Source organism: Saccopteryx leptura, chromosome X (assembly GCF_036850995.1).
Source record: "Saccopteryx leptura isolate mSacLep1 chromosome X, mSacLep1_pri_phased_curated, whole genome shotgun sequence".
NCBI classification, from domain to species: Eukaryota; Metazoa; Chordata; class Mammalia; order Chiroptera; family Emballonuridae; genus Saccopteryx; species Saccopteryx leptura.
In genome coordinates this window covers 124085537-124099363 of record NC_089516.1, presented here as the reverse complement: position 1 = coordinate 124099363, position 13827 = coordinate 124085537, and the positions used below count along the sequence as shown (strand labels likewise).

General features: G+C 36.1%; 1 protein-coding gene across 6 annotated transcripts in view; it reads left to right on the top strand.

The window, feature by feature from the left end:
* The window catches only part of SMARCA1 (SWI/SNF related, matrix associated, actin dependent regulator of chromatin, subfamily a, member 1), a 109153-nt gene extending 99089 nt beyond the window's left edge, over positions 1 to 10064 (top strand). For 2 of the 6 annotated variants that reach the window (XM_066356378.1, XM_066356377.1), the window contains 2 exons: positions 8130 to 8240; positions 9334 to 10064. In XM_066356378.1, the coding sequence (XP_066212475.1) occupies positions 8130 to 8240; positions 9334 to 9405 (183 nt within the window). In that variant the 3' untranslated portion in view covers positions 9406 to 10064. Of the gene's footprint in view, positions 1 to 8129; positions 8272 to 9264 lie in introns of all 6 variants that reach the window. The other 4 variants (XM_066356383.1, XM_066356380.1, XM_066356382.1 and 1 more) reach the window with 3 other exon arrangements.
* The last annotated feature ends 3763 nt before the right edge of the window (positions 10065 to 13827 follow it).

Sequence of the window (13827 nt, the reverse complement as noted above, 5' to 3'; positions counted from 1 at the left end):
GGTCTTTGATCCATTTTGAATTAATTTTAGTACACGGGGACAAGCTGTAGTTGAGTATCATTCTTTTGCATATGGCTTTCCAGTTTTCCCAACACCATTTGCTGAAGAGGCTTTCTTTTCTCCATTGTGTGTTGTTGGCCCCTTTATCAAAGATTATTTGACCATATATATGTGGTTTTATTTCTGGGCTTTCTATTCTGTTCCATTGGTCTGAGTGTCTGTTTTTCTGCCAACACCATGCTGTTTTGATTGTGGTGGCCCTATAATATAGTTTAAAGTCAGGTATTGTAATGCCCCCAGCTTCATTCTTTTTCCTTAGGATTGCTTTGGCTATTCGGGGTTTTTTATAGTTCCATATAAATCTGATGATTTTTTGTTCCATTTCTTTAAAAAAAGTCATAGGAAATTTGATGGGAATTGCATTAAATTTATATATTGCTTTGGGTAATATTGCCATTTTAATTATATTTATTCTTCCTATTCAAGAACAAGGAATATTTTTCCATCTCATTGTGTCTTTTTCTATTTCTCTTAACAATGCCTTGTAGTTTTCGTTATATAAGTCCTTTACATTCTTTGTTATGTTTATTCCTAGATATTTTATTTATTTTTGTTGCAATCGTGAAGGGGATGATTTTTTTTTAGTTCATTTTCTAATATTTCATTGTTGGCATATAGAAAGGCGATGGACTTTTGTATGTTAATTTTGTATCCTGCGACCTTACTGTATTGGTTTATTGTTTCTAGTAATCTTTTTCTGGAGTCCTTCGGGTTTTCGATGTATAGGACCATATCATCAGGAAAAAGTGATACCTTTACTTCTTCTTTTCCGATATGGATGCCTTTTATTTCTTTGTCTTGTCTGATTGCTCTGGCCAGAACTTCTAGCACCACATTAAATAAGAGTGGAGAGAGTGGACAACCCTGTCTTGTTCCTAATTTAAGGTGGAAAGTCCTCAATTTTATGCCATTTAATATGATGTTGGCTGATGGTTTATCATATATGTCCTTTATCATGTTGAGATATTTTCCTTCTATACCCATTTTGTTGATAGTCTTAACCATAAAATTGTGTTGTATTTTATCAAAAGCCTTTTCTGCATCTATTGATAAGATCATGTGGTTTTTGTTCTTTGTTTTGTTGATATGGTGTATTATGTTAACCGTTTTACGTATGTTGAACCATCCTTGAGATTCTGGGATGAATCCTACTTGATCATGATGTATTATTTTTTTAATATGTTGTTGTATTCGATTTGCCAGTATTTTGTTTAGTATTTTAGCATCTGTATTCATTAGAGATATTGGTCTGTAGTTTTCTTTCTTTGTGCCATCCTTGCCAGGTTTCGGTATGAGGGTTATGTTGGCCTCATAAAATGTGTTTGGAAGTATTACTTCTTCAATTTTTTGGAAGACTTTGAGTAGAATAGGAACCAAGTCTTCTTTGAATGTTTGATAGAATTCACTAGTATAACCGTCTGGGCCTGGACTTTTATTTTTGGGGAGGTTTTTAATAGTTTTTTTCTATTTCCTCCCTGCTGATTGGTCTGTTTAGGCTTTCTGCTTCTTCATGACTCAGTCTAGGAAGGTTGTATTGTTCTAGGAATTTATCCATTTTTTCTAGATTGTTGTATTTGGTGGCATATACTTTTTGATAGTATTCTACAATAATTCTTTGTATATCTATGATGTCTGTGGTGATTTCTCCTCTTTCATTTTGGATTTTATTTATTTGAGGCCTGTGCCTTTTTTCCTTGGTGAGTCTTGCCAAGGGTTTGTCAATTTTGTTGATCTTTTCAAAGAACCAGCTCTTTGTTTTATTGATTTTTTTATATAATTTTTCTGTTCTCTATTTCGTTTATATCTGCTCTGATTTTTATTATCTCCTTTCTTCGGCTGGTTTTGGGTTGTCTTTGTTCTTCTTTTTCTAGTTCCTTAAGGTGTGAAGTTAAGTGGTTTACTTGGGCTCTCTCTTGTTTGTTCATATAGGCCTGAAGTGATATGAACTTTCCTCTTATTACTGCTTTTGCTGCATTGCAGAGATTCTGATATGTGGTATTGTCATTTTCATTTGTCTGTATATATCTTTTGATCTCTGTGCTTATTTCTTCTTTGACCCATTCATTTTTTAGAAGTATGTTGTTTAGTTTCCACATTTTTGTGGGTTTTTCCCCCTCTTTCTTGCAGTTGAATTCTAGTTTCAAGGCTTTATGATCAGAGAATATGCTTCGTACAATTTCAATTTTTCTAAATTTGCTGATATTGTCTTTGTGGCCCAACATATGGTCAATTCTTGAGAATGTTCCATGTACACTAGAGAAAAATGTATACTCTGTCGCTTTGGGATGAAGTGTCCTGTAGATGTCTATCATATCCAGGTGTTCTAGTATTTCGTTTAAGGCCAATATATCTTTATTGACTCTCTGTTTGGATGACTGATCTAGAGCCGTCAGCGGTGTATTGAGGTCTCCAAGTATGATTGTATTTTTGTCAGTTTTTGTTTTAAGGTCAATAAGTAGCTGTCTTATATATTTTGGTGCTCCTTGGTTTGGTGCATATATATTAAGGATTGTTATGTCTTCTTGATTCAGTGTCCCTTTAATCATTATGAAATTACCATTTTTGTCTCTGAGTACTTTTGCTGTCTTGTAGTCAGCATTATTCGATATGAGTATTGCTACACCTGCTTTTTTTGGGGTGTTGTTTGCTTGGAGTATTGTTTTCCAGCCTTTCACTCTGAATTTGTTTTTATCCTTGTTGCTTAGATGTGTTTCTTTTAGGCAGCATACAGTTGGATTTTCTTTTTTAATCCATTCTGCTACTCTGTGTCTTTTTATTGGTAAGTTTAATCCATTTATATTTAGTGTAATTATTGACACTTGTGGGATCCCTATTGCCATTTTATAATTTGCTTTCTGTTAGTTTGTATCTTGTTTGATTCTTCTCCTTTGTTTTTCTATCATTTGTTTTTGTTTGTTTGTATTTCATACTTCTTTCCTCTGTTGCTACCTTTTTTAAATCAAGTGTTTTTGTGGTGGTTTTTCCACGGGTGGTTACCATTAAGTAATGAAAAGGGTACCTACCATGTTCATGGTAGTACCCTATCTTATGAGTATTTCTGCGCTTCATTGTCCTTTACTACTGTTAATCTCCATCCTCTCCCCCCTTTTTTTCTTTTGTTGTCACAGTATAAATTTGGTTTTATTGTGTTCTTGGTGGAGCTGTTACTTGTGGTTTTGTTTTATTTTGTTCTTTGAATCTGGTTGGAAAACTCCCTTTAGTATTTCCTGGAGTGGGGGCTTTCTGCTGATAAATTCTCTCATCTTTTCTGTATTTGTGAATGTTTTTATATCTCCTTCATACTTGAAGGATAGCTTTGATGGGTATAGTATTCTTGGCTGAAAGTTCCTCTCTTTCAGGGCTTTAAATATTGGGGTCCACTCTCTTCTAGCTTGTAGAGTTTCTGCTGAGAAATCTGATGATAATCTAATAGGCCTTCCTTTGTATGTTGTACTCTTCTTTTCCCTGGCTGCCTTGAGAATTTTTTCTTTGTCATTGGTTTGTGTCATCTTCATTATGATGTGCCTTGGAGTGGGTTTGTTGGGGTTAAGAAAACTCGGTGTTCTGTTTGCTTCTTGAATTTGAGGCTTTAGTTTTTTCCACAGGCTTTGGAAGTTCTCGTCTATTATTTGTTTGAGTATATTCTCCATTCCATTTTCTCTCTCTTCTCCCTCTGATATACCTATTATTCTTATGTTATTCTTTCTGATGGAGTCAGACAATTCCTGTTGGGCTTTCTCGTTTTTTATTACTTTTTAGTCTCTTTCTTCTTCTCTCTGTTGTACCTCAAGTTGCTTGTCTTCTATTTCAGTAATCCTATCTTCTATCTGGACTCTTTTATTAGCTAAGCTTGTTACCTCGTTTATCAGCTCGTTAATTGAGTTTTTCATTTCTGTTTGATTTGTTTTTATAGTTTCAATTTCCTTGGTAATATATTCTTTGTGATTATTGAGTTGTTTTCTGAGCTCCCTAAATTGCCTTTCTGTGTTTTCTTGTATATCTCTGAGAATTTTTAGGATTTCTATTTTAAATTCTCTGTCTTTTAGCTCCAAGTTTTCCAATATGTTATATCTTTTCTCCATATGTTTTTCCACATCTATTTGTGTTACCTCTCTATCTTTTGTATCCATAATATTCAATTTCCTCTTTCTTATTGGCATCTGAGGGTGGTCTTGTTGATAGCACTAATTAGAATTAATAAAGAATAAAAAGTAAAAAAAAGGAAAAAAATAAAAGCACCCCAACAAAAAAAATGTAGTAATTTATTATTTCCTCCTTTTTTCTTTTTTCTCTTCCCCTCCTCTCCCCTCCTTAGGGAAATATCGTGATGACCTGTGAATTATATTATGCTAAATGGAACAAAAACTGCCTATAACGGAGGGCCTGATTTGGGGTGAAGAGTTCAAGGGGCAAAAAAGGGAGTAGGGACCTACTAAATGCAAAAAAAAAGGAGAAAATCTTAGACAAGTATAAAATGATTTGCTTGTAAGTGATGTTTGACTAAGAGATATAATGAGAGGGATAAGAGGGAAACAGAAAAAAGGAGAAAAATAATAATTAAAGAAGAAAAAAATAAAAATAATAAGTAAAAATCTGTTGTATTAATGGAGCAAAGACTAAATGCAATGGAGACCTTGGGTTGGGAGGAATGCTAATGAGTTAAAAAGCAAAGTAAAAAGTACCCAAAATGCCACAAAAACAAACAAAATAAAACCAAAAACAAAAGCAAAAAAAAAAAAACTTGAGTCCCAAATTAAATAATTTGTTTGTGACTAAGGATTGAATGGGAGGAAAAGTAAAAGGAGAAAAGAAGAAACGAATAGAAAGGGAGAAATAAGAAAAAGAGAAAAATGAAGAAAGAAAAAAAGGAAAAGAAAAAAAAACAAAAGGGGAGAGAGTGAGAGTTAAGGTTTTTGGAGTGTAACCCTAAAGGAGAGTAAGGATGAAGAAAATAAATAAAATGTAGCACTCATTGGTAGTGTAGTTCAAGAAAAGGGAATCATAAGATGGGCAGAGAATGAAAGGACCGAGGTGGAGGAAATAGAAGTAATAATAAAGGCAATAAGATAGAAGAAACAAACAACAACAACAAAAAAATAGTGGAACAAGTTATAAAGTCTGTGGATTTTTCTTGATTTTGAGAGGTTAACTTCTTCTTTTTTCTTTTCTCTCCCTCTTCCTGGTTGGTGACTCTGTGCCCCAGGCTCTGCCCCTGTGTCATGCTTAGGTAGGGATTTGCAGTTGATGGGATTCTATGGCAATGTCATATAATTGGCTTTAGTCTCACTGGTAGTCAAGGCTTGTTGGCGTTTGCAGGGTCCAACAATGCGAGAGTTTGCTTTCCCGGAGTCTCTCTCCTAGTCTCCCCTTCCTGAATTAGCAGCCTGGTGATCCAGCTATGAGGCTGCCACTGCTTCTGCCTGGGGAGTAAGAGGCTCAAAGAGCTGGGAAATCCCCACTCTATCCCCACTCAGCGCAAGGCTCTGGGTAAGGCTCTGGCAGTCAGAGCCTCCAGCGTAATCAGGCGGGGCTGGGAGTCAATTGTTGTCAAGGTGATTGATCAGTGCCTAACATTCAGTTGGACCACTCAACCCAGGTTTTCCACACTTTGTAGCCTGTTTTGGCTGTGAAGAAGAGGCACTAGTCGCTGCTTGCTGTATAGATCTTAACATCTGCCAAGTCCCTCTTGTTAGAGTATATCCCTGAATATGAAGGCTCTGTCAATCAGAAGTTGCCCCCGCCCCTTTAGTGAGAGGCACTAAAATATATCACGCCTCTTGTCTTGGATCGCTGAACTGAGAGAGATCTTATCAATTAGAGCCCCATGGGTGCGCAGATTTCATGGGTTAAGCTAATTTCAGTGATTGTATCCACAGCTGTGCTCCAGAAAGTATTTCAAGCTGCCCGTGCGCCCTTACCCCAACGCTTGATTGTTAGCTTGAATGCCTGGGTGAGGTGCCCCGCCCACGGAGAGAATCTCCGGAGTAGGGAAGATAGCTTTGGCGCCCTTCCCGCTTGCCTTGCCCCTGGCGGCTGGGGTGCACTGGGCGCGTGGGAGAATGGGGCACTCTGGGTGTGCGGGCGAGTGGGGTGCTCTGGGCATGTGGGCTAGTGGGACGTTCAGGGCGCACGAGCGAATGGGGTACTCTGGGCATGCTGGTGGCTGGGGACTCTCACTCGCAGTGCGTGGGCCGCTGGGGACGCTCGTGGTGCAAGGGAGCTCGCTCTGTGACCGGACTGCGGCACGGGGCGCGCCCGCGCACACGCGGTTTTTCACGGCATGCCCCAGCTGCTCGCAGAGTGTGGGCGGGCAGTTGCACGCGTGGGTTGACTCACCACAGGCGTACTCCCTCCTCAGCTTGAATGAACGTCCGTGTCGTAGTTAGCTTCTTCCACACCCTCAGCTCCGACCCGTCTCTCAGATTCAAGTGATAACAGTCCTTTCGCTTTCAGTGTGTGTGGATCTCCAGAATGCTCCGAGGATAAATTTTTCTGTTTCTAGTTGATAAATTTGTTGAGATTTTGGGGAGATCTGTCTGACGCGCTGCTCATGGCGCCATTTCCGTGATGTCACTCCCCATCTAACTTCTGACACTGAATACACAAACCACACAGACATGCATGCACATGTCATTGCTAATTTGATAAAGAGGGTATGATTTTACTTTGCATTTTGCCATTATTTCGAGTGAAAGTTTTAAAACTACTTGGACATTTTAATTTTTAGGAGTTTTCTATTCATGTACTTGACCATTTTTTGTTAGGTTTTAATTGTCTATAAATGTACATTTTCATTAGAATATTTAGCTATTTTGCATTTTATCAGACATTTTGCTTATACAGAAAAGGAATCGTATTTTAAAATGTTATTGATCCTTTAATATTAAACTGTTATTTACCTTAAATGCAGCAAAGTATTCAGAGTTACTGAATCATAAGTTTGATGCTCATTATGCATTCATAAAAACTATTATGATTGGATGAATGGAGTTTCTGGCAGTGAAAAATAAGTAGTGGCAAGGTTAATGCAAATTCTCTTCTGCTATTTTTTGCTCCAAATTAACAAATATGGCAGTGTTTCCTGAGGTGTGTTCCTTAGAACTCTGATCCCACAAGGTGTTCTGTGAGAAGAGAGTTCTGTTGGTTGAATAGCTTTGGGAACTGCTTGCATCCTCCATCTCTTAACTAGTGGTTGGCAGTGCTTTTCAGGTACGTGAGGGCTCTGAGGAGCACTGTACTATTGCAGTCTGTTTCACTCTTGTCAACTGAGTACTTCCAAAACTTATTTTGGCAATTAGATATTCCCTTATTATTATTTTTTTGTTTATGTGATTTTAACTTTTTATTTTGAAATATTTTTAGATTCACAGAAAGTTGTAAAGAAGTGTACAGGGAAGTCCCATGTACCATTCACCCAGTCTTCCCTGATGGTAAAATCTTGCATAAATATAGTACAATGTGATGACCAGGAAATTGATATTACTACAATCCACAGAACTGATTCAGATTTCATCAGTTATGCATGCACTTATGTGCATGTGTGCATGCATGTGAATGTAGTTTAGTGCAATTTCATCACATGTGGATTCATGTGACCAGCACCATTCCAAGACTCCCTTGTGCTAGCTCTTTATAGCTACACCTACTCTGCCCCCTTTCCTTAGCCCTTGGCAACCATTGGTAGGTTCTCCATTTCTCAACTTTTGTCATTTCAAGAGTGTTTTAAATGAAACATGTATGTAACCTTTTGAGATTGGTTTTTTCCATTTAGCATAATTTCTTTGAGATTCATTTAGATTGTTGTGTGTATCAAGATTTCTTTCCTTTCTATTGCTGAGCAGTTAATGGTATGGATGGATGTACCACAGTTTGTTCACTTACCCATTGAATGACATTTACTTCCTCCCCTTAATTTTGGTGGAATGTATTAATAGCTTGTATGAATATAGTTCTGATGAATACCACCTTTAGATATCTGTACCATGGAAATTATACAATTAAAGAATTATTATTCTTTAAAGATTATTCCTAGGTTACACAAATTAAAAACCTTTTACTATTTGGTTTAGGAGTTCCAGAGACGCTGTAATACTTTGATTTCATTGATTGAGAAAGAAAATATGGAAATTGAGGAAAGAGAGAGAGCAGAAAAGAAGAAACGCACAACTAAAACTCCAATGGTAAAATTTTCAGCATTTTCCTAACTTTTAGGTAGATCCCATTTTTTTACATAATTAAAATGCTTATATTATGTTTAATGCCATAATGATACCTATTATAAAAACTGATTTTATGAACTGCTAGTTTGTTTTTGACAGAAAAGGAATTACACTACAGCCACGTTTTCTATTTGTTTATAGAATATATGGTTAGGAAATCCCTAGGAGAAGGACTTAGTATTTTAAAATAATCCTCATGATTTTAAGAAAAAATATAATGCAAGTAAAATCTTTTGAATTGAGACTAGAGTTGTCATGGAGTGTAGGAGGGGATTGCGGTGGGATGGGGCTGAAATTGAAACAGGAATTTCTGATTTGATCAAATACATTTTTTTATCTTTGTGGAACTATGAGTGCAAATGAGAATTTTGAGCAGACAGCAAAACTTTACTTGGTTTGCTTGCTGATAAGTTAAGTAGAATAATAAGATGACTTGATTTTAATTCAGTCAGGTAATCTTGTATAGCTACAAATTAAAGTAGTCTTGAATAGATCATGTTATTTGAGTGTGGTTATGTAAACTACCACATTTCATCAAGTCTGTGATGCCTTCCACTCTAAGATGCAGCATTATTTTATGTACCAATGAGAACTGTTCCCAAATAACTTATCATCAAGATGCATCCTGATTTCAGAAATGCTAAAGTTTGAAAGAACCGTGCATTGTAGAATGTATGAAATGTGATATTTTAACATCTAACATACAATTTTTTAAATAATACACTCATAATAACATTTTACACAGAAAACTTAAAGTAGTAAGTAGTTCTATAAGATAAGAGTACATTTATAGTACTATGTGTAAGTAGACATTTGATGACTATTTTTGATGCGATTTTATGTCTTTTCTTAAAAAGAAACATCTTTGAAGGTTATTTTACATTGGGTTACATAGTTTGTTGGGCTATATAGAACATTAATTGTGAGTATAACATTTAAGTGAATATTCATGTTAAAATTTTTTTTTAATGCATTTACATCCTAGATTTAACATTGTTGGGCCATTTAAAAATGTCCATATTGGAGCAGAACATTAAATCTGTTTCCATTTTAGTCACAGAAAAGAAAAGCAGAGTCAGCTACTGAGAGCTCTGGAAAGAAGGATGTCAAGAAGGTGAAATCCTAAAGCCTAGAAATAAAGTTTTAAATGGGAAACTGCTATTTTCTTGTTCCCATCTTCAAATGCTAATTGCCAGTTCCAGTGTATTCATGGTACTCTAAGAAAAATCTTTTTTGTTTTGATTTCTTGCATATTTTATATATTTTACAATGCTTTCTACTTGAAATGTGTAGCTTTATATTTTATGCATTCTAGTATTTTTGTGTACTGTATTTCGTGCATTTCATGTCTTCATCAAAATCCTCTCAGTCCTTGTTCTTTTGAAGCTTGTGCTGAGGTTTTAGCTTTTCTATGTTTTATATGCCGCTGCTTTGAAAGAGAACCTAGATTCTATAGCTGTATTATTGTTGTTTCATACTTTAAATTTATATGGTTGTGGAAAAAAATTAAAATGATTTGAGGAGAAAGACTTTTTCACTTCTTTGTTGCTTTCTTTTTCTATTGAATATGGGATTGTTGTGTTACTTCATACTGTGATTAGCATAATAATTGTTTCTTTGAGGTCATCTAAATATTTTTTTTCCTAAAGGAATCAAGGGTGAGAACAGAAAAATATTAAAAAACCCTAATATTTGATACTGTGCTTGCTGTCAGTATGAATTACATTTAAATTATTCTCTAAATATTCAAGTGGGAAAATATAATAAAGAAAAGTCTATAAGAAATTTAATTATTTCCTGTTTTTTGTGCAGTAAGAAAATATTTGTGTTCATTGAATTGTATTGCTCACTACTATGTATTTGGTTGAAAGTTAAAGCTTTGCTTGCTGACTTATTTGTGATCTTATGTCCAGTAGAACCAGTTCAGAAGAGTATAGGTTTAACATGTAGATTTATTAATGACTAAGTTAAGAATATGAAATAAGCACTGTGCATGCAGAAGAAGGGGGAATGTCTTTTGTAGGAATACAATTATGTTCATGTAACAATCTCAAAGCATCAGAAGTCTTACACACCAAGAGTTTATTTCTTGCTCATACCACAAATTCCATTGCTGGTGAGAAGGATGTGAGAATGTGGGGATCTGCTCCATTCAGTCATTCAAAGCTCCAGGCTAACTGAGACTCCACCGTTTTGTAGCTGCACCAGCTGGGACATGTGGCCTGTTCATCTGCTGCTGTGGGAGAAAAAGAGGCTGGATAATCTCATATAGGCACTTGATTGCTTCAGTCCAGAAGTGATACATGTCACATCCACACTTACATTTTATTGTCCAAAACTAGTTATGTAGTCCTGTGTATGGGAAAGTGGGCTGGCAAATGTAGGGGAACAAATGGAATGTTTTATAGTGTCACCTCTGCTACAGGGTTGTCTGTTCAGGAAAGAAAACCTGGATCCATTACATAAAATTGTGAGCATGCAATTAATCAAGTCAAGGTTAGTTTTTAAGGGGAAAGAGAAAATGGGTAAGAATCTAATGTGAAACACACAACAAATAATATCTGGGAATGTGGGATAGGGGTGTTGCTTATCAAAACAATAATCAATAAAGAGTTGCTCCCTTCCCCTACCAGATCTTTTGCATTTTCTATCAGATTTAGTATACCACTGGCCAATCTTGAGTCTCTCTGAGTGCAAGTCAGCATCTTTCGCATCCTCAGTCTTCTCATAGGCGTTCTGAAACAGGAATAGATCTTCTAGAATGACAACCCACTATCTGCTGGACTTTTCCAAGTTTTTATTCATTCTCCAGATTTCTTATTTTTACTGATATGTTCCTGACTGAATACCTTGTACTTTATCCACTACTAGGCATTAGATTATTGTACTCTTTTGGAGGTTGGGGTGAAATCGGGGTGCTAGTAAGAGATGTGATTAAGATGATATTAGGTCAAGGACCCAAATTGGCCCTTGGCTTAAGTGCCCTATCTGTAAAGCCTACAAAGGAGGCAAAGGTAAGCAAAGTAATACTTCAGTAGCTGGTGCTGTGACTCCAAACTTCAATCCTGAGCTCTTAAATTTAAAATAAAGTATTGAAAATTTTTTACTTCCATGAAATTAAAAGCTACAGTCACCTGAAAGAGAAAATGATAAGCTAAGAGGGTCTTATTGTTACTCCCAAGTTCCATGTATTGAAAAAGAGCCCAGTTAGGGTCCTGGACTCTGATTAGTTAGTTCAGCATTACCTTCTTTATATTTTTTTAGGTTCTTGTCTTTTTTAAATTTTATTTCCTTGAATTTTTATTATATTTATTGGGGTAACATTGGTTAATAAGATTATATGCATTTCAGGTGTAAAATTCTATAATACAACATCTATATTGCATTGTGTGTTCACCACCCAAAATCTAGTCTCCTTCCATCACCATGTATTTGACATCCTTTACCTCTTCATCTTTCCCCCATTTCCTTTATCTCTGGTAACTACCATACTGTTGTTTGTGTCTATGAGTTTGTTTGTTTTGTTTGTTCATTTATTGCTTTCTGTTTTATATCACATATGAATGAAATAGTATGGTTCTTGGTTTTTTCCATCTGACTTATTTTGTTTGGCATGATATTTTCAAGAGCCATCCGTGCTATTGTAAATGGAAGTATTTCATCATTTCTTATGACTGAGTAATACTCCACAGTATATGTATACCACATCTTCTTTATTCAGCCATCCATTGAAGGATACTTGATGCTTAGATTGTTTTCAAATTTTGGCTACCATGTATAATGCTTCAATGAACATAGGAGAGCATATATCATTGCAAATAAATATTTTCAAAATTTTGGGTAGGTACCCAGAAGAAGGATTACTGGGTCATGTATTAACTCTATTTTTAATTTTCTGAGGAACATCCACATTGTTTTCCATAATGGTTGTGCCAGTTTATGTTTCCATGAGCAGTGTATGACGGTTCCTTTTAGCATTTCTTTTCTTAGGGTGGAATGAAGATGGGGAAGTGGGACCAGATACAATTAGTATTTTTGAACTTCTTTCATGGAAATTTAATATTCTCTACTTCTTATTCTTTCTCTGTTAACCCAAAGAGTTAATACTAATAGCTAAGCTGTATGTGACTGTTTGTTTCAAGGGGAGAAAATCTGCAGGTAAGTTCTTCCAGCCTTCATAGGGCCATTTCTCTGATCATGGCTCTTAGGAGCCTTGAACCAAAGAGATGTGAAATATTCAGTGGTTGCCTCTGATGTCATTCTCAGAAACTTGTGAATCTGTTTTATTCAGGATGTTAACTTAAAGACCACACTATATATTTAGTGAGAAAAAGTCACCACCAATTCTGTTCCTCATCTTAGATTATGTACAGAGTCTTTGTTGAACTTAGCCTTATAAGGAGGCTCATGAAATGAACACCAGATGACAGCACAGTTTAAATAATACAACGTTGGGGATATAAAATGTCCCAAGTCTTCATAGGAAACTACTGTCAACTTTCTACAGAGAAATTAGTATCATAGAGAATTTTTAAAACTCCTAATAAAGAAATCCCATTTTAAACAAGAGACCTATACTGATGGGATAGTAGGACTAGACCTGGCAGCCGTGTTGGGGAGAGAAAGCATAATAGTTGTTTTATCATGTGGGTTGCTTAAACATTAGAGGAAGCAGAAGAGAGTGCTGTATCTATGAATGCAATCTTATAAGTTCACAATGATCCAGCCCGCCAGAAAAAATGGTCCAACTGATTCTATTGGGTTCTTACCCAACCTGATTCCTTGTTTGGGGAATGTGCAAGGAAGGAAGTTAATAGAAGAACAGGGACCCTAAGTGATTTCTTACACTCAAGCCCTCTGCCTATAGAAGATGAGGTGAATAGTTTCACCAAAACCCTTGTATTCCCACAGAAAACCTTATAAAGCCTACATCTTTGGTGATGCATTGGATATTCAGGCCCAAATTTCCTTAGAATCAAAAGAAGATACTGAGCTCTGTAATCTCTCATTTTCATTATTGTCATTTGTATCCTCTCTTCATTGCAGTTTCTTCTTTTTCCATGGATCTCTGGCCTATGAATGGTTATGCTATATGGAAAAGTTGGATACTTGTCATATTACACAATTCTCCCATGAAAGATGTCCCAAATTTGGGCCATTGTGTGAGATTTCTCAGTTAAAAGAAGTTATTGAACTACAAATTTGCAGCTATCTTAGTTGCTGGGTGTTTGGTTTTAAAAGCCTCTACCCAAGTGGTAAAACAACTGTCACCAAAATAAAAAGCTATTATTTCCCAAATAACAGGCACAAGTCCCCACTGATCCATTGTTCCTCTCCTATGGTGCAGTAGCCAGTTCAGCGATTTCAGATTCCTGGGCCAGTTTCAAATCCCACAATAACACTGTTGTCTACATTGCTTTCTCTCCAGGTGTTCTTATCAACTCCAGAGACCCTTAAATATCCATAAAATTTCAAACTTTTATTAGTATTCTATCCCATGTCTCCTTTATTTAGCCTGCCTAAACTACCTTCCCTAATAGACAAGGGG